This window comes from Melospiza melodia, chromosome 9, assembly GCF_035770615.1.
Source record: "Melospiza melodia melodia isolate bMelMel2 chromosome 9, bMelMel2.pri, whole genome shotgun sequence".
NCBI classification, from domain to species: domain Eukaryota; kingdom Metazoa; phylum Chordata; class Aves; order Passeriformes; family Passerellidae; genus Melospiza; species Melospiza melodia.
The window spans coordinates 19,352,647-19,371,277 of NC_086202.1; the positions used below are offsets into that span (position 1 = coordinate 19,352,647).

At 51.9% G+C, this 18,631-nt stretch overlaps 3 protein-coding genes across 6 annotated transcripts in view; 2 read left to right on the forward strand and 1 right to left on the reverse strand.

Annotated features, from left to right (window-relative positions):
• Positions 1–229: 229 nt before the first annotated feature.
• CUEDC2 (CUE domain containing 2) lies at positions 230–11,318 on the forward strand. 2 transcript variants are annotated; one of them, XM_063163665.1, is made up of 10 exons: positions 230–308; positions 1,086–1,215; positions 4,305–4,396; positions 5,200–5,343; positions 5,666–5,727; positions 7,154–7,287; positions 8,132–8,302; positions 8,650–8,711; positions 10,379–10,439; positions 10,804–11,318. In XM_063163665.1, exons 3-10 carry the CDS (start codon positions 4,323–4,325, stop codon positions 10,948–10,950), a joined length of 855 nt encoding a protein of 284 aa, XP_063019735.1. In that variant the 5' UTR covers positions 230–308; positions 1,086–1,215; positions 4,305–4,322; the 3' UTR covers positions 10,951–11,318. The 2 variants fall into 2 exon arrangements, with proteins under 2 accessions (XP_063019735.1, XP_063019734.1); XM_063163664.1 differs by lacking the exon at positions 230–308 and adding an exon at positions 695–904.
• FBXL15 (F-box and leucine rich repeat protein 15) lies at positions 9,660–16,374 on the reverse strand. 3 transcript variants are annotated; one of them, XM_063163661.1, is made up of 4 exons: positions 16,288–16,374; positions 14,169–14,419; positions 12,924–13,426; positions 9,660–12,549 (listed from the first exon to the last, which is right to left on the reverse strand). In XM_063163661.1, exons 2-4 carry the CDS (start codon positions 14,349–14,351, stop codon positions 12,360–12,362), a joined length of 876 nt encoding a protein of 291 aa, XP_063019731.1. In that variant the 5' UTR covers positions 14,352–14,419; positions 16,288–16,374; the 3' UTR covers positions 9,660–12,359. The 3 variants fall into 3 exon arrangements, with proteins under 3 accessions (XP_063019731.1, XP_063019730.1, XP_063019729.1); XM_063163660.1 differs by lacking the exon at positions 16,288–16,374 and adding an exon at positions 15,208–15,283; XM_063163659.1 differs by lacking the exon at positions 16,288–16,374 and adding an exon at positions 14,736–14,769.
• Positions 16,375–16,505: 131 nt separating this feature from the next.
• The window catches only part of PSD (pleckstrin and Sec7 domain containing), a 42,433-nt gene continuing 40,307 nt past the window's right edge, over positions 16,506–18,631 (forward strand). Inside the window, exons 1-2 of the mRNA XM_063163646.1 lie at positions 16,506–16,819; positions 17,230–17,351. The gene's annotated coding sequence lies outside the window, so the exon portion shown is untranslated. The remainder of the gene's footprint in view (positions 16,820–17,229; positions 17,352–18,631) is intronic.

Here is an 18,631-nt window from a genome sequence, read left to right on the forward strand (position 1 = left end):
GTGGTTTCCTGCTACTCTCAGCGGGAAACGCGTCTCTGGCACTTGGCAGCGAGAAGAGCTGCTGGGAGCCTTTCCCGGGGTGGCTCCGCCAAGCGCCCCCATCCCTCCCGCCCGCGCCGCGCCTGCCCGGGCCGCTGCCCGCAGCAAAGATGGCGGCGCGGGGAGCGGCAGTGCGCAGCCGCCCCGCCCTGCCGGGCCGCGCGCGCCTGGGCGGCTGGCGGCTGGCGCGGCCACGTGACGCGTTCAAGCGCGCCGCGCGGGCCCCGCGCGCAGGGAGGACGGCGCGGCGGGGGCGCGCGGGCGATCAGGTGACCGCTAACCCCCGGCGGCGGCGGCGCGCGCCCGTTACCGCCCCGCCCGCGGGGACTCGGGATGTGGGACACGGGATACGGGACTCGGGACGCAGGACACAGCGCCGGGGAAACCGGAGTGGGGCTCTCCGGGGTCCGCAGCGCGGGGGGCGGGAGACGGGCCAGGGGGCCTGGCTGGGTAAGGCGTAGCCTCCGCGGTGCGGGGACCGACCCACGGTGCGGGCGGTGCGGCGGGGGCACCCGGCCCGTGCCCTGCGTGTTCGGGACGCTCTGCGGCCTCGCTGTCAGCCCGCGGCAGGGAGTGTGGCCCGCCGGTGGCGGGGAGCAGCCCGAGTGCGCTGAAAGTCGCCCGGGCCGTGTCGCCGCTCCCGCCTGGGGCTCCGGCCGCGGCCACCCGCGCTGCAGAACACCGGTGCTCGCTCTCCGGTGTCTCCTCGGAGCCTCGAGAGACAGCTCCTGCTCGGCCGTGGCGATGAGGCCGGCAGTGCCTTCGCAGTATGTTGGTGATGTGCCGGGACCACTGCTGGCCTTGCTGCATGAACCGTGGATGTTGAAAAACATTGCGGCATCGCAGTGAATTTGAAGGGTGACAGGTACACCATTCTCACAGCCACGTTATCCTTTCACAAAATACATTTTATCCCAAAGAATAAAGCTGCACCCTCTGCGTTAGGGGAAATGGTCACAAGTGATGTAAAGCATAAAGACACCAGTATACAGAATGATTCTCTTGTGCTCCTGCTTCAGCTAATTCAGCTTTCCTTTCCCATAAAGGGGTTCCCTCATTCATGGCTTGAGCCTGGCAGGCATAGGATGGACTGTCAACTCCTCTGCAGGCACTGAAGTGGCTTCACAAACAGCGGCCGTGAGCCGAAGACCTCGCGCAGGTGACACGTCTGCTCCGGTAAGGGCCCTGTGCCAGCAGAGTATCCAAGTGCAGCTCTCCAGGGTAGATCTGGAGGGGAGGGCAGGGCCTGGCCACTGGCATTATTATCTTCTATCACTGTAGTTTACTGGGACTAAGCTATGAACAAAAGTCTTACGTTAATTTTAGAGCATTAAGCAGTTAATTGTGTTAACACTCACAGTGACCTCAGTCCGCTTTCCCATAGCAGCCACACTGTGAAAGCACTTTCAGGGACTTCTTTAGCGAGAAAAACAAAAAATAAAAGCACTGAAATTGTTTGTAAACTGTCATTTAGCCTGGAAAGTTTTCTTTTAAGCCAGCAAAGTTTGAGTCTAATAGTTCAGTGGAGTATAGCCACAGCTTATTTTCTGTCCTGCACATGTGTTTTGAGAAGTTCCTTCTGGGCCTGTATGTCACAGGCTGCACTGAGGGGGCCTTATAACCCAGAGCAATGCACTTTCCCAAGCATAGACACACCAAGCAGCATAAGACATGCTCTGTGCTTTTTCAGAAAAAAAAAATCAGAGAGAGCTCAGTGAACCATCCCTGTCCCATTATTCACTCACTGACACTTGAGCTAAATGAACCTTCTCAGATCAGATTTACATAAACTTGCTCTAACCTGTTCTGAGAAACATCCAAGGATACAACACCCACCTCCTTCCACTTGCAGATACCTCTAGTCATCAGTAGGCAAATTTATGATCCCATAAAAGTTGATATACAGTTCCTTAGTTCAGAAACATTCTTCTAAATTGCTTGAGTCTGTCTTGTTAGTAAGAAGTCCAAGGCTCACAGTCATTCCCACTCCATCACACTGACCATTTAAGAATGATCACTGAACTTGGAGTAGAAAGAGCCTTCGAAAACAATCTAGCTGTATGCAAACAGTTCAGATTCTTGCCTTTTTTTTTTTTTTTGAGGAAGACAGATTCATACCAACTTTTCTTCAATATACCATAAGTACCTATTTCATACACCACAAGAGCAATGGTACTTTTAGAGGGATATTATTTCTACATTTGTTTTACAAAAAGCCCCACCAAGCCAACAAAATAAATTTGACAGTAACATGTTGGGAAGGAGAATACAAGGGGATGGAGATTGTTGAGATTGCTAGGTTCTCAGGACTGACAATAGGGTGGGAAACTGGCCAAAGCATCTAATACAGAAAATGAATAATTTTCACATTCACAGTTTGAGAACTGATACCACTTTTCTCTGCCTGAGGTGAGGAAATATGTATGCCATGCGATGTTATGTGATTCAAATAAGCACTGCTGGCATTTCAAACTAAGCCTGACTTAATGAGATGACATACAGAGTTCCACTACTCACTCCTTGATAAAAAACCTCAGTGTTTAAAGACTGGGGTTTTTCAGAAAATGACAGGGATTTCCAGGAGCTGAAGCTCTCATGTTCTGACAGTGCAAAACTGCAAGGCTGTGAGCAGAGCAATAGGAGTATCATTTCATCATATGCTTTTAAAAATAGATTCTGTGCAACATGTTACACAGAACCCATATTGCAACAAGAAATGCAGAAGGACTTTCACAAATTTATTTGAATCAGTGACAACTAGTGAAGTGATCTTAAAACTCACATTGCAATTATGACTGGAAGCTTAGAAGTATGGTAACATCTCTTCAGGAAAACTGAGCTCTCAGGAGAGTGATTTCTCTTGCCTTTGGGTTGCAGATAATTTTGTGCATTGTAAATCACTCACACAAAACTGAGCACATAGGATAAGCTCTCCTAGTGAATCTTCCCCTTAACTATTGCAGATCATCACTAGAAGAAGTGTAGCATTTGAAAGTTTAATGCAGACGGAGTTTTCATGTCCCGAGTTATGTAATTCTAAATTTGGCTGAGTGTCATGGGGTGGTTTTGTTTATAGGCTGCTAACTCTGGAAGACTCCTCTAGTTCGGAAATGCCAAACCTTTCTGATTCCCATGGGACACCAGAATTGTCTGTTAGTAAGCTCTATGACTGTTCCATGAGTTCTGTGTCAAACAGACCTGGCCATGTCCTAGTGTGGTTGAAATGAGAGAGCTGCACTGATGGGAGCATGATGACCCTTGGAACCTCTCTGGCCAATGACCATACCAGTTTCTCTAAATGCAAGGCTGGTTTCCTTCCTGGGAAGAACTTGGAAGGAAATTCCAAGAAGGCTCACCAGGAATTTGTCCACCCAGCAGCTCTTTAGACCCCAAGGGGAAGGAATGGTTAAGAAACAGCTTTTTTCCACCCTGTTCAGTCCAGGCTCAGTACTGATAGCCAAAGCAGGGCTGTGGGCAGCCCCCTTCTGCCACTGCTTCTGTAGGAGCTCTGTGATTCTTAGAACTCCCCTGAGTTTTGGGTTATCAAGTGCCCCTTGTTGCAGCTGCATCAGCTCTAGAATGGCTCATTTACCGAGCACAACAACGGGCTCCTGTTTGGGCAGGATTCCATTGGCAGTCCATGCCTGACCTGGAGACCTTTGATATTTTGGCTGGCAGACTACTTGTCTGTGCCCTGCTTGGTATTTCCCTGTAAAATATACTCTAGGATATCCTTTCTTTAGGAGACATTACCCTTCCTCCCACTCATTCCTGAGTCAAGTCCAAGCATCACTGCATATGTTCTTGGCTGGAAGGTCCACCCCCTTGTGCAGGGAGTGTACAAGCCCACTCTCTGTTTCTTCCTCACTGGACAGCACAGTCTTCCAGCTCAGAAGGGCTCCCTGGTTCCTGCAGCTGGACACATCTGCACTTCCAGCTTTGCTTCCCAGAGGGGACTTGTTAAATGTAGGTACAGCTGCATAGCTGCATACTGACAGCATCAACACAGTCAGGAGAGGCCCAAGATACTGGGCTCCTTTTTCCAGTAGATCCTCATACTGCAGTTTTTTATGGATATCTTTGCCTGCTGTTACCAAGAGATGACAAGACATTGGAGAAGTTTGTGAATTGTTCTCATGGGAAGAGCAGACTTGCCTATACCATACCTGCATTTTAATCTTGATATTTTTATTTTATTAAAATTACATGGAGTTTTTCCTGCTTTTTTTTTTTTTTTTTTTTTTTTTTTTTTTTTTTTTTTTAAGGAAAAGGCTTAGAGAGAAATGGAGATTGAAAGAATCATTCAAGACACACTGACATGCTTCATCCAGTCCCACATCCCTGCAGCAGATCTCAGGTATGTTGAGATAGGCAGTTCCAGTATTGTGCTCCTGCATTGTCACTCTGTGCATTATACTGAATTCTGTAGTTTTCCTGTACTTTGTGTTGCTCCCTCTCAAGTCAGATCCAGGATGTAGGTAATTTGTACAGGCTCTGATGGGAATGCTGGAATAACTATAGTTTAGCATTGCAATCTAGCAATGGCATTTCTTTGATGACCAAGATGATTAATTTCCTGTCCAGTAATACCCATTAGGATATGGGATTTCCTTCATTCCACAGCACTCCCAAATGGCTTTCTGAGCAGGATCATCTCTTTCAGGCCTCTCTCTGTTTTGAGCTCTGCCTGCATGCAGAAATACAGCCACCTTGAGGCTGGAACACAGCAGTGAGTTTTGCAGCTGGTGGCAGCAGTGACAGCAGCGTGGAGTGCAGCAAGCAGAGAACACTGTATCCCACAGAAGGGTAACTCACCTGAAATACCAGTCAGTATAGAACAGCCAAGGCCTTGAACACCTGGAATATTTTGGCTAGCTCCACTGAAGCACCCACAGGAGCACAGCCTCTGGAACACACACTGGGACTTTCATTCATTGCTGCCCAGGAAGCAGGACCACATGCACTATTTATCTGTTAATGCTTCCCTCTCAACCACTGACCACCTGCTACTTGGCCTTAGGGGTGGTATCTCCTCATAATGTACAGTCACATGGCTCCTGCTGCTGTATTAGAAAGACACAAGGTTAGGCAGAATGGGGATGGAGTGAAAGGAAAAAATGGGTCTGTTGACCTTGCTGTCTGTGTTGTCTTTGTCTCCAGTGGGATGGATGATGTTTTCTTCTCTTACATCACGGGTGTCCTGGAAGAGCTGGGCTCACCAGAGTCCTCTGAAGAGACTTTTGACATGGACACCTTTGTGGAAATGATGGAGGCATATATTCCTGGTTTTGCAGAAATCCACAGGTATGTGATTGTTACTGGTTTGTATGTGTATGCCATGCATCAAGGGCCTGGCCCCAAGACCCCCAATACTACAAATTCTTTTGTTATACCCAGATGAAATGTATTAGTACTAAACCTGAGCCATCATGATAAGTCACTCTTTGCCTGAATACACAGATGCTAATCCTAATATAGTTTGCAACTAGGTCCTTGGTAATCTGAAATACCAGTTGATTTTACTGGGCTTCCCATCAAGCCTTGTCTTTCTATAAAATGGTAGCCAAGTAGGAGAGGCTAGTGCTTTTATTCCTCATGCTTATTATACAGCTTCTGTCTCTTGCAGTGGGGATGTTTGTGAAATGATGTTCTCCCTGTCAGAAAGGCTTTGTGAAGCTCGCAACAAAGGTGAGTTACACAAACAATGTCAGCACAAGATCTGTACATGTTTTTAGCCTTAATATTTGGAGTTGAACAATGTCACAGAAAAAGTACAAACTTGTTTGCCACAGTTAGGAACTCGTAAGGTAGCCCAAATTGATTGACAGGTTTGGGTTTTTTTTTTTTCCAACAGTCAGGTTTTTCACATCAACAAATGGGAGATGGGAGGTTAGAGTCATATGGAATACTGTCCAAGACATACTGAAGTGAAAAACACTTGATTAATTCTCCAAATACCTCTATTGAGATCAAAGCCAGAGTAATAAGAAAGAAATAACTAGTTCAGGGCTGCTTGTTGAAATTCTGCTGTAAGTTAATTCTGAAAGAGGATTTCTGCCTGCCTCTGATAGCCATCTGCCTAAGTGGCACTACCACTGGGCAGCCTTTATCAGGTACATCATCAAATAGGGTATCCAGCTGAGTGCATGTATCACATCTAACTTTGAGCATCCTCAAAGCTCACTTCCTGTTCATCCATGAACCCTGGCACAGATGCAAAATCAGCGATGTGCTCTGACCTGCACTGTGCAGGACTGCTGAAGACTACGCTGTGACAATGGCCCTTTCTAACCTCAGCATTCACAGGCCAGCTGGATTGCTGTATCAATTAACTCTGTGGATACTTTCCACTAAAGAACAGACAGGTTGCAGTGCCTGGATATCAAATCTTTCAGGACATAACCAGTCTGAGTTTTGCTGGTCTAGCAACATCACTGCTGCCTTGCCAGAAGGCTATACAATGTAGAATAGACAGTCCTGTCTTTTATCTTTCTTGCTGCTTTCTTGAACTTGACAAAATCTTCTGCTCTGCTCCCCTGCATCCTACCCTTTGAGGATCCTGATGTAGCCAGAGTGTGGAAGGAAAGCACCATTCCAGTCTTAGGACAGAACAAAAGTGAAATGGTTCTTCCTACTATGGGAGAAAGAGCCTGTAAAAAAAGAGACGATCAGAGTAACCTGATCACAGGATGTGCTGGCTTGCATGCTGCCTGAGGACTACCACAGTGTATTCCCAAGTTTAAAAATCAAAACTACACCTTAGTTCAAAGAGCAAATACCGGGGAATTCTTAGAAGTATCCACAACCGAAGCACTAGTGGACTGAGAATTGAAAAGTATAATTGAATTTGCAAGCAGCCCATGCCCTTTACAGCCTGGAAGTGCAGAACTCAGGCACTCCAGCATGTGCTAGCACTGGCTTCCTGCAGATCAGTGGGAACAGAGCTGCAGCTGTCCCTGCTGAGGGCAGGAGAAACAGTAGTCCTTCCAAGTATTGTCACTTAAGAAGAGATTTGCTTTGGCACACAATGCACTAGCAATCTAATGCCAACAGAAAGCACAGAGCTCTAGCCTTAGTGGGACTGTTCCTCAGGAGATATCACTGTGTCTTTAAGAAAAACTTGGCCAAAAGGCTGTGGAAAGCAGGAGTGAAGCATCCTCTGAAGATCTCACCAAGGGCCAGGAGGCTGGAGCTGGAGCCTGCAACGGGGAAAGACTGTGCACTGTAACAGACGGAGCCGGGGCCCAGGTATGAGTACCCGCAGAGGAGCAGGAGCACTGGGACAGGCACACAGCACTAGGCTACCAGCACCACCTGAGGGCATTTTCCAGCTCTGGACAGCATAGGCTGTGACACAGCATCACTTGTGTCCATGATCTTCTCCACTGTATGGCCTGAGCAAGACTGTCAGAAAATTATATGCTGACAGACTGTGAGCCAATGCTCTGGCTCATCCTTTTCAGTGGCTGGAAAGGGTAAGCAAGAGCAATGGCTGAGAGAGCCTGTCCCAGTGCCTTCGGAAATCCCACAGCAGCTACAGGTACTGCAGTACCTTCTACATCAACCCCAGCTTCCTCCCCCACACCCTGCTTGCTGTTGCTCCAGTACTGATCTATTCCTGCTCTGCAGTACAAGCATTCTGTGTCCACAGCGTTCTAGCAAATGCTGCTATGGTGATGCCTTCTGATGTAGCATCAGGTCAGTGTTTAGCAGCCCCTTTCCTTTCTAATCAAAGTACATATAACTTACAAGGTGGGCAGGAGTCAGGCATTCGCACCACAGGGTCCAGGAAACTCACTCACTCTTAAGCATGGCCACGCAGATGAGTCAGGTTATGGGAGCCCTGCTTTAAAGCAAGGTGAAATACAGAGGGAGGAGATCAAAGGAGAGTGAGAAGAGTTGGTGCTTCCAAAGATACAGTCCCCTGTTAGCTTCAAGAATCAGATTTAGTAATGATGGTAAGGAGAGCTTTCAGCAAAAGGCAAGCTGAAAGCTGAAAGCTTTCCTGACTCTGAAAAAACAGAGGCCCTTTCCAGTAGCCCTCTCCTCACTGCTGCATCCCCAACTTACCTCTGTCTCTTTCTCCAACTAGGAAGGTGCTGACTTGAAGGATGGGGTGGAGCTGCTCCTGGAGATGTTCCCAGCCTGTACTGTGAGCCAGGCAGAGAAGGCTCTTGCCATGACCTTGGGGAACTTGGAAGAGGCAGTGCAGTTAATTGTGGAGGAGAAGGTGGAAATTGGCCCAGCAGGTGCGAGTGTGAAGGTACTGTACTCTGACCAGGGTGGCAGTGGGCCAAGGAGCAGGGCAGAACTCAGGGACATACAGGTGCCACAGATCTCTGCTACTGCAGAAACTTTATGCACAGTAAGCCAGGAGGATCATGCAGAGTGACAGCTCCTCTTCCTCCCCTGGCTCTATTGGTATAGGCTGTGCCCACCAAGGCAGGCCCCCGTGGAGCTGTGGCTGGCACCCCTTTCCCCCTGGAGTGCTCCCCCATGTGAACTGGAGTGCTTCACCCACCAGTGAACCTCAGCTGGGTTCACTGAGCTAGCAGGTAAGCTGTATGCCCTGTTGTTGTGCTATTCACACACCAGCTTGTCTCCTCCCAGGAACTGGCACGGCCCCGCAGAGCACCCAACCACGAGGAGCTAAAACAGGTCATCCTACAGAAGTAAGTACCCAGCAGCAAAGAACCCCTTGTTTTGCTCCAAATCAATGAAGAGGTAGCAGTTTGGGGAACAGTGTGGTCTGTAAAGAACTAGGGGTGGGTATTTGCTGAACACATCTAAGCACAAATACAATCATCAGCTGGGAAGAAGAAAAATAAAAATGAAAAAACCAACTAACCAAACATATACACGCAAAAAACCCAAACAACCCACAAAACCTAAACAACAGAACAGGTTTGGTTTCTTTTAGAGCTCTGGCACAGAAACACATGACCTGTACCAGCTGGGTCACAGCACTGGCTGCGTGCAAGGTTTCAGCTACCTGCAGATGCAGTGTAAGTCACAGTGCTGTTAGCTGAGGTCCTGGTTAAAGGTTCAAGGCACAAACATCATTCTGCAGCTCAGGTATCAAACACATGGTGACTTGTAGAACTACAGTAACTCATTCATACCTCCATTCTTGGAGACAGTCCAAACAAGGTTAAAGATACCTTCAAGAGACTGCCTGTACAACAGCATTGGGAAGATTAAATCTCAATTGCTGAAGGTGTGAATTCAATGCATTTAAAGAAACCTCTCTGAAGTCCTATGGACTTCTTGGGAATGAAAGTAGCTTAAGATTAGTTTACCTATATTCATTTCTAAAAGCATTCAAACAGAATTCTCAATGGGAGAACCCACACTGTGGTTTCATCTATCTGCTTTAAGATCACATCTTTCATGAGTATCCTCATGCAGGCATACAGCTTCCACACGTCCATCCAGCCACATCTTTTCCACTTTACATTCTCCCCAGGGACAAAATAAACAGTCAATAGGCTAGGAAAGATAAAGCAAGGCAGAACAGCATCCAGGCAGAAGTAGTAATCCTTGTCCTTGCCCATCTCCTGTGCAGGCTCATTTCAGAGGGACGGGCAAGGGAACAAAAAATCACCAGCTTCTTGTTAATGTTTCTGAGAACTTCACTTTAATGACATTTTGGCAACATCCTGTACTTTAAACATCACTCAAGCACAGGTACAGAAAGCAGATCGCCATAGCTGAAGATACACAAGAGTAACTATACTAACTACTGAGGGAGAAGTCATGGTCACCTGTGCTGAACCAGCACCAAAATCTCAGAGTAGCAACTCAGCAGTACAGCAAGCAAATGCTTGGACCCTGATGTTTCAGTTACATAGGAAATGAGGTGATGCTTTTATCAAGTTGCTTCCAGCACAGACCTGTTTCACAGTCAAGTAGTAGGAGGAGTGTGAAAGGAACACCATCATTCAGGGCAAAAGCAGACAGATTGGTCTTGTAATCTCACCTATTTCTCATTTGGCTGCCATCACTAGCACTGAGAAAGAACAAAGCTGCCCCGATGGCAGATCACAGCAGACCTCAGTACCTCTCTCAGTTCTGCAGTGGCTGTCAGCATTCTCAACCACCTGAGTTTTCAATACCCTTCACATACAGCTAAGGATGCCACTCCAGGAGAATCCCACTAGATTCTCACCAGAAGGGTGACATACTTCTTGCCCATTTCATCCAGAGGGGAACATCAAGTTTTCCTAGCTGCAATGTAGGCAAGTAGGACACAAACCAGCCAGGGGAGAAGGGACATAGGCTGGGAGTAGCCCCCAGCAATGTATGTTAGAGTGTTCACTGAATGCTTCTTTTGTTTCAGATACATGATGGTGGATAGTGCAGACGACCAGAAAACACACCGGCCAGCTCCACCCAAAGAGGTAAGCAGGCCCAGCTCACCAGCAGTTTAAATGTCCCAAAGGTTAAAATAAAACCAGGCTGCAAGTTCAAAAAACACAACAGGGCAGGCCAAAGGCAGGTCTCTTCATAGAACCTGTCAGTCAAAGAGGGAAGATTAGCTCAGCTAAGGTGCTGCAGGAAATGTCAGTTCTTACCTTTGCTGACTACCATGGCTCTTGCTCCCTCCCATCAGATAGCACCCTTCCCAGTTTTGGCCAAGATTCCCAACACAGACAATGGTAAAGCAGCCCACCCACCTCCCATAGTGCAGCTCTGCTTTTGCTTGCCCCCTCCATTTCTCTAGCAGTGTGGCTGTCCATCCACTTGGTGCTGATATCTTTCCAGGCTCCCAAGAAGTTGATCCGCTATATTGATAACCAGGTGGTGAGCACAAAAGGAGAGAGGTACAAAGACATCAAGAAGCCTGAGAGTGAGGAGATGAAGAGAACCTACATCAGCCTAAAACCAGCCAGGAAGTATAAGTTCCACTGACAGCCAGGTCCTCCAGCTCTTCAACCTTCCACCTCACTGCCAGGCATGGCAGGATGGATGTGTGGTGCTAGGAATGAGGTCGACTCCACCTGCCACTAACTTGAACTAACCTGGAAGCCAGGACACTGCTTTCAGCTTCCTCAACTAACCTGGCTGAGCAGACTTCTCTCCTTGTGTAGCTATCCCTCTGCCCCCAGGGGCACACTGCAGTTGCTCTCCAGGACCTGGGCATTCTCTGCTATTCCTTGCATGGGACATTTTAAGATCTGAGATGTGGCATGTGCTTTTGCAGCAACCTTTTTAACAAGTCTTTGTGCACTGTTGCTTTGAGTGCCAGTATTAATAAAGATGATGTGAGTTGGTGTGTAGTTCAGCCAGAGCGTGCACATGCTTTAAAACACTGCCTCCAAAGACAGGAGCAGGGTCATCCTCTCTTCCTCTAATTACTCTCTTCACGTTCTCAAGATGCAGCTGCTGTTTAATTAATTGCCTAGCAGATAAAAGGGCTTAGGCTCAACTCCAGCACTAGGCTCCCCCTGCCAACACAATCTGCAGCTCTTTCCATAAACTCCAGCTGATAGCAGAGTCAGTGCTCCTGCCATTTCTCACCACTGTTGAGAGCCAAAGCTCCAGCCACACAACAGGGAGCAAAATACAGTAGCAAGCCTGGGCACTACTAAAATAGTCAGATGCTGGAAGAAACAAATGACAATGACCAACTGCTTTCAGTGACAGCACAGCTAGGTTTGGCATTTTTCTGTCAGTCAAACTGCCATTTGGAGCACAATTCCCACCTTGTTCCAGCCTAAACCAGCACACTAGGCCTGGGCAGACACACTGCCTGTACTGGGGCCATGCTAGTCCTTTGGTGGCAGGCTAGCCAGTGGCTGTGGGCTGGAGCTTAGGCTCACTGCCCTCCTCCCAGAGCCCAGAGGGGCCTGCCCTCTCTCAAGAGGAGGGTTGGTAGCTATTTCTGCTCCAGCTGGTCTGCTTTGTTCCACAGCTCCACTGGCATGCCCTGCACACCCATCCCAGGGGACAGTCCCCATCAAACACTCCCCTGCTTTCTGGACAGCTGCCACTTAAAGATTTAAAATACAACAAATAACAAGTTCTATCTATCAGCTGGCCTGACCAAGCACCTGTTCAGCACCATGGTGTTCCTGCAAATCACTCGCTCTTTCCACACCACTGCAGAGGGAGTTACTTTCCCCAGAGGCACCAATGAAGTCCACTTATGAGCACTCAGTGGCCGCTACACAGCCCCAGAGGAAAGAGTGAGCCCCACTCAGGCCAGCCTCGCTAATGGGACTGACCTCTCCCTCTGCACATCCCTACAGCAGCCAGTTCCGGCATCCTTCTGGGATCCCAGCATTGTGCCAGTCCCCCCCTCCCCAGCAGCAGCAGTTCTAGATCTGAAGGTTGATGAAAGGGGCGAAGCCAACCACATCCTGCAGCAGAACGAGAGCCCTCTGCAGCGGAGGCTCCACATCCAGCTCCACCCCACGGCTCCGGAGGATGCTCAGGCTGGACTCAGCCACGTTGTGGCAATGCTTGACCTTCAGCGAGCGCAGCTTGGGACAGTACTCAGCCAGGACCCTGCCAAGAAAGACAGCACAGGCAAGTTGCAAGTCAGGACTCCTAAGTTCACCACTCACACTCCTCTTTACTCCCAGCAGCCCAGCGCTTGTGACTGTGCCACACAGGCACCAACCTCTGGGGACAGCACCACGGTGGTATGAGATAAAGTCAAGGGACATCCGGATCCCAGACCTATCCTCCATGATATGCTGGGAAATTTGCTGTCAATAGCACATAGTGCTTCCCCTGAAGGGCCTGCTAGTGGCTTCTCTCTCAGGCTAAGCTCTCACTGCTTTCAGCATGAAGAAACATGACTTTCCTCCCTGGTTCTGTCCCTCTCCCCATGCCAGACACCTGCCATCCCCACCCTGGCCCCCCATGTTGCTCAGTACCTGATGGAGTCATTCTTGACTCGTAGACACCCCGTCAGGTCCAAGTGCTCCAGCTCTGGGCAGCACTTGGCAGTCTCCTCAACTGCCACGTCACCCACGTTGGCATTGACAGCCAATGACAGAGACTTGAGCCTGCCACACTTCTGCACCAGGTAGCAGATGGCCTCGTCCTTCAGCTGGCGACAGGCCGTCAGGTCCACGGCCTCCAGGGCCTTGCAGTGGTCAGCCAGGCTGCGCAGGGACAGGCTGTCCACCCACTCACAGTGAGCCAGGGAGAGCTGGCGCAGCTGGGGGCAGCTCAGCGAGATGGCCACCAGCGCGTGGCGGCTGAGCTGGGCGCAGCCCTTCAGCTGGATCTGGTGCAGGTGGTGGTTCTGCCCAATGACCGGGAGCAGCTCCCGGTCCGTCAGCCACTCGGAGCAGTTCTGGAGTGCCAGCTGCTGCAGAACTTCATTGTCCTTCAACAGGTTAACAAAAGCGGCCCGAGGGATGGCAGGTCCGATCTGCGTGGGGAACCCAGGAAGAATGAGGCATCCTCCCAGGGTTTGAGATAAGCCTGGTCCCCACCAAATACTCTCTCCCCTCCTCTCTTCTTCTGTGACAATAGTGACCAAAGCCATCCCCTGTCCTCATCCCAAGGCAAACTCTACCATCAGACTGCTCACCTCATGCTGATGCTACTGCCACAAGCTAGACGATACTCTGGCTTCTCCATCCCACATTATCACTCCTGCATTTATATCCTCATGATGAGCTCCACACCTCTGCTCTGCAAATATCCCTTTGCTAGACCACTCTGTGTCCTCACAGAATAGCAGCTACTCCAGTCTGTCCCAGGCAGTGGTTCCCAGGAACAGCACAAACTTTCCAATAGCACAAACTTTCCCTAAAGACCAAGCAGAGTTATCTCCCATCAGACCCAACCTACTGCACAACTTTCGTGACGACATGCCACTCCAAAACTCCAAACTGCCAGCCAGTGCCCCATAATGGCCTGGGTGGAGTTTCCAAGCTTACTCCTCCCAGGGCCTCTTACTCAAGACACTGGCATTGCTGGGCCCTGAATCACTGCCTCTCCTTCCTAAGCCCATCTGTCCAGTTTGACACCTGAACTATTAACCCAAGCTTCTGACCAGAAACTACCCTCCTTGCCTACCCTTTCTTCTCCCCACAGAGATGCTCCCCTGTTAGTTCCAGAGCAGTAAGACATCTGTGTCATCCCCCAGCCTCAGAGCCATCCAATACCTGGCTTGAGTCAAAGCAGCGCATGTTGGCCAGGTACAGCTGGATGAGAGACTGGAATGACTTGCTGACCCTCTGCAAGCTCAGGAGCTGCTGCAGCGGCAGATGACAGAGGATATGTGGAACCAAGATGTCTTCCCAGGGCAGGTCCAGGAGGCATCCCCTGGTCGGGGTCACACTCATCATCAGACACCAGAGAGCCAGGCTACTGCAGGAGCCAGGCAAGATCAGCTCACACCTACTGCCGGGTGCCTCTGGAACAGCCAAAAAGAAAGACTCAGACTCGGCGACGATTCCCTCAATCAGCCCACAGGGAAGAGCCCCTTGGCTAGCCATCAGCAGGGCACGTGCCTGCCGCCTGCATCACCACCTCCCCAGCCTGGGACGTTCACTGCTCAGGCATCCGAGTCTACCTGCCCACAGTGCCCTCCAAGAGAGCTTGGGTGGGGCTTTCCACCAGCTGCTGAAGGAGGCCCTGTCCCTCAGCGAAGCAGCAAGAAGCTGCTGCAGCGTTACCGCGGCAGTCGCACAGTAGCTGTGCCCAGCATTCGTGTCCGAGCATCGCTCTACCTGTCAGCAATCCCCGCATCCAGTGCCGGGCCGCTCGGGCACCCTGCCAGGGGGAGAGACCAGGCGCTTGCTCCTTCCCGCGGGAGAAACAAGGCTCCGGGCTCCCCGCAGGGAATCTCCCTCCGAGGAGCGGCTGTTCAGCGAAGATGAGGCCTCGGGCCGCGAAGGGAAGGAGCAGAGGGGTCCCGGCAGCCCAAAGCCCACCGAGCTGCGGCTGGAGGCCGCGGTTACACTCGGCCCCAGCACAGACCGCACTTGAAGGGGTCCTCACCCGAGGCCATTCCCGTCCCGCCGTCCCAAGGGGCCTCGCTCGGTCCCAGAGCCGCCCCCGGGAAGCCCCACCGCCGCAGCGGGGCGGCCACCGGGACCAGGACACCCTCCCGCTGCCCGCCGCAGCGCGCCCAGCCCAGCCTTGCTTTGCTCTGCTTTGCCTTGTAATGCCCTGCCCTGCTTTTCCCCGGCTCCCCGGTACCTGCGGCCCCGGCGGGGCTCTCCCGGTCGCTCCATCCGGCGCCGCACCCGCCCCGGACACCGGCGGCCGCCCGTGACGTCACGGCAGCGGGCGGAAGTGCGCGCGCCCCACCGCCCCACCTTCGGCCCCGCCCCTGGCCGCGCCCCGGCGGCGGAGCGCGCTACCGGGAGCGGACTGAGGCGCCGGACCGCGGCGGGGAGTGCCGGGCGGCACAGAGGGACACGGTGGTCACAGGTCCCACTGGTGTCGCAGCGACTCCCACAAGTTGCTCCCGGCGGCGCGGCGCGCACACGGGTTCTGGTGGCCCAGCTCACGGGGCGCAGCCGCTCCCCCGCGCACAGCGCCTGTCCCAGTTCCTTCAGTTATTCCAGATCGCCAGGGCACACCAGATCCCCATGGCCCCAGTTCCCCGGCGTACTCCGGTGGCTGCAGCCCCACAGCTACCCCGGCTCCCCAGAGCACACCGCCTGTCCCAGTTCCTCGGCTGTCCCGTTTCCCCAGCGCACACGAGATCCCACCGCACACCAGCCGCTTCAGTTCCCCACGGCCTCAATTCCCCCGCGCACACCGGTTGCTCAGCCCCGCAGCTGCCCATGTTCCCGGGCGCACACCGGCTGGCCCCCTTCCCCACGGCCCCGGTTCCCGGCGCACACCGGCTGCCCCCATTCCCCACGGCCCCGGTTCCCGGCGCACACCGGTTGCCCCCATTCCCGCTCCCAGCGCACGCCCCAGCCCCGGCGGGAGGCCGCGCATGCGCAGCGCGGCGCCGCTGTCCGTTCAGCACTACGCGGAGCCGGGACCCGCTGCTGCCGGTGAGCCACGGCCCCGCCAGACCCCCCCCGGCCACCGGCCCGGCTCCGCGGCTCTTCCAGCGGGCTGTGCCGCCCTTGTCCGCCCGCAGCAGCGGACGGATCCCTGGAGCTCACAGTTCTCATAACACTCTCGACCGGCAGCCACTGGGCCCCGCTCCTCCGCCGGTACCGGGCTGTCCCCGCCTCGGGGCGGCCCGCCGCTCCCAGCCCGCATCCTCCCACGCTGCCCACCGGCTCCTCGCGCTCCGCTCCCCTGCCGGTGCCCCACCTGCCTCCGCAGCCCCGGGCACAGGGCGCGGTCCCTCCCTTTGCCCGCAGCCCCCGCGGAGAAGCGGCCCGCGCTCCTGCCCGCGCAGTTGCCATAACGACCCCGTAGGAACGGACGCGGCTCCTTCCTGCCCGCTGTCGGTTTGGAGCGGGCACCGGCGGGCACCCGGTCCGCGTCGGTGCGGCACTCGCACACCACACCTCCGAGCCGGCACAGGGCTGTGACTCCGTCTCTGTCTCGGGACTGAGACCTGCTGACTTGTGCAGCATCGAGCTGCTGATTACTGCGGGCATAGAAACTATAAATAAATCCACCTGGCAAAAGAGCAGGGCCCACAGACAGTAAACAAATCCCAAATCCCTGCTCCCATGTTTCCTGGAAAGCAAGGATCTGTCTGTGCACCCTGCTCTGCTCATTTCCTCAAAACATAGAAGCTGATTTGTGGAAAGGTCTTCTTTCCTCTGGGGGAAACTACCCACCCTGTCTGCCCTAGGACACATAGCACCTGCTCCTCGAGGATTCCAGTGGCTCTGTGAGTTAGCACAGTGCATTTCTCATTTAAAGGACAAGTGATGCAGGGTTTTAAATTTTCTGTTGTAGTTAAGAATGCCCTTGGCCATGTCCTGGGACGGCTCGCTCTTCCCCTGTGGTGATAGCACTCTGTTCTTGGCTTCCCGCTGTGAAATGGAAAAGTGCCACCTGGCAGAGTCCCTTAATGTATGGAATCACTGGGCCTATGGGCAGGAGTGGTAGAGGCTGGACATGAGGCTGGTTAGGGCCACTAAGGTTTATAAGTGCCCCAAGGGCCTGAGAGCTCTTGGCCTGTGAGGGATTTGGCCAGTTGGCTGGCTGCAGCTATTGAGATGTATATGTGACATACTACGAATTACGGATACTTTCCAGCTGTGAAATGTTCATATTGTTCTGGTTTTTTGTCCACAGGTAGTTTGCAGATGCAGAAGGAGCATCAGAGACTGTTAATATGTTGTAGAGGTGTGTGCTGAGACACAGCTTTACACCATCAGGATGTTCAGTGAACTCAGCAACCCAGGTCTACACCAATGGTAAGGATCCCAAACTAGTACTGGTTTTGTGCTCATGTCTATCAAGTTTTCCTGCATGCAGAGAAGTGGTGAAATGACTGTACAGCACTGCAGTACAGGGCTTGGGTGGTGTTATCCACTGTAGCTGTGCAGGGAAGGGACAGCTCTAAGTAGACAAGCTTGAAGAACCAGAGCTTTGCTCTGTTCAGTCAAGATTTGCAGCAAGCTTCTGGCTTTCTGTTGGAATATATTCTGCCAAATTTGGGTGTGCATTTCTCTTGAGAGGTATCTGTGAGTCTCCTTTTTAAGCTTCAGTTGGATGCCCATTTTTAGTTGATTCATAATACCTCAAACAGGTCTGCCAGAGCAGCTTTCTGCGTTGGCCCTGGTGAATGCTGGGCTATGGCACCTGCAGTTCTTGCAGGACAGCTGGGGGAGTGTATTGCACAGGTACCTTCAGCACGCAGGGGACGCTGCTCAGCCCCCTGGCACTCCTGTTATCGCAGTGGCCACCGATGTCCTGTGGGGGAAAGCAGGGCTACTGTGACAGACCATGAGCTGCCCTATAGTAATGAGTGACCAAGCTGAGCACCAGGGGGAGGAAGCAGATTAGCTCACAACTGCTGCAGCTTTCTGGTATATTCCTTGGAAACATACTGTGCTGGCAGCTTGCAGAGCCAGGGCATGGCATCTTTAACCTTGTGAACATCCCCTGAAGTGAACAGAGACTTCAGCCAGCTCCACTGCTGCAAGGTGGTGCTGGTGCACAGCTATACTTCTGAAGAGTCTTGAGAAGCAGTTTGGTCATCACTTCACCCTTTAGGAAGTGGAGATGAGATTTAGGAAACTGGGCCCTGAAGGATGGGAAGTTTTGTGGTTAGAAGAGCTAGCCTCAAGCCAGGAACACAAGGGATTTTTTCCCAGAGATGCTCCTGATTTTCTAGCTATAATGGGCAAGTCTCCCCCACTTATGCCTTTTGACTTTTCCCTTGCATTGAAAATTCAGTTATTTCCATGTCAGAGGTGTATTCAGAGATTGGCTGGGTTTCTGCAAGCCTGCTGGGGTTTCCAGAAGCTAGTGCTGTCCAAGGGTAGAATTTATTTTTAGGAGATCAATATGATGCCAAGCCAACATTATCCCGATATTCTAGGATCTGTCAGCCCGTATGATGGCTTGGCACCTTGCTGGCTAAACACTTTTAGCCTTGCAAAGACTTTGGGGCCATTTTCTTTGCAGTTTCCTACTAGTCTCAAGTGGGAGAAGAACCTTGTCAAGATCTTGCAAAGGACACCAGTAGTGC

Coding starts and splice junctions, on each gene's coding strand:
- CUEDC2 (XM_063163665.1), top strand. CDS start 4,323: ATGGAGATTGAAAGAATCATTCAAGACACACTGACATGCTTCATCCAG. Junction 4,397..5,199: donor ATCCCTGCAGCAGATCTCAG/GTATGTTGAGAT, acceptor CTTTGTCTCCAG/TGGGATGGATGATGTTTTCT. Junction 5,728..7,153: donor TTGTGAAGCTCGCAACAAAG/GTGAGTTACACA, acceptor TGTGTCTTTAAG/AAAAACTTGGCCAAAAGGCT.
- FBXL15 (XM_063163659.1), bottom strand. Junction 13,427..14,168: donor GCTGCTTTGACTCAAGCCAG/GTATTGGATGGC, acceptor TTCCCCACGCAG/ATCGGACCTGCCATCCCTCG. Junction 12,550..12,923: donor GTCAAGAATGACTCCATCAG/GTACTGAGCAAC, acceptor CTTTCTTGGCAG/GGTCCTGGCTGAGTACTGTC.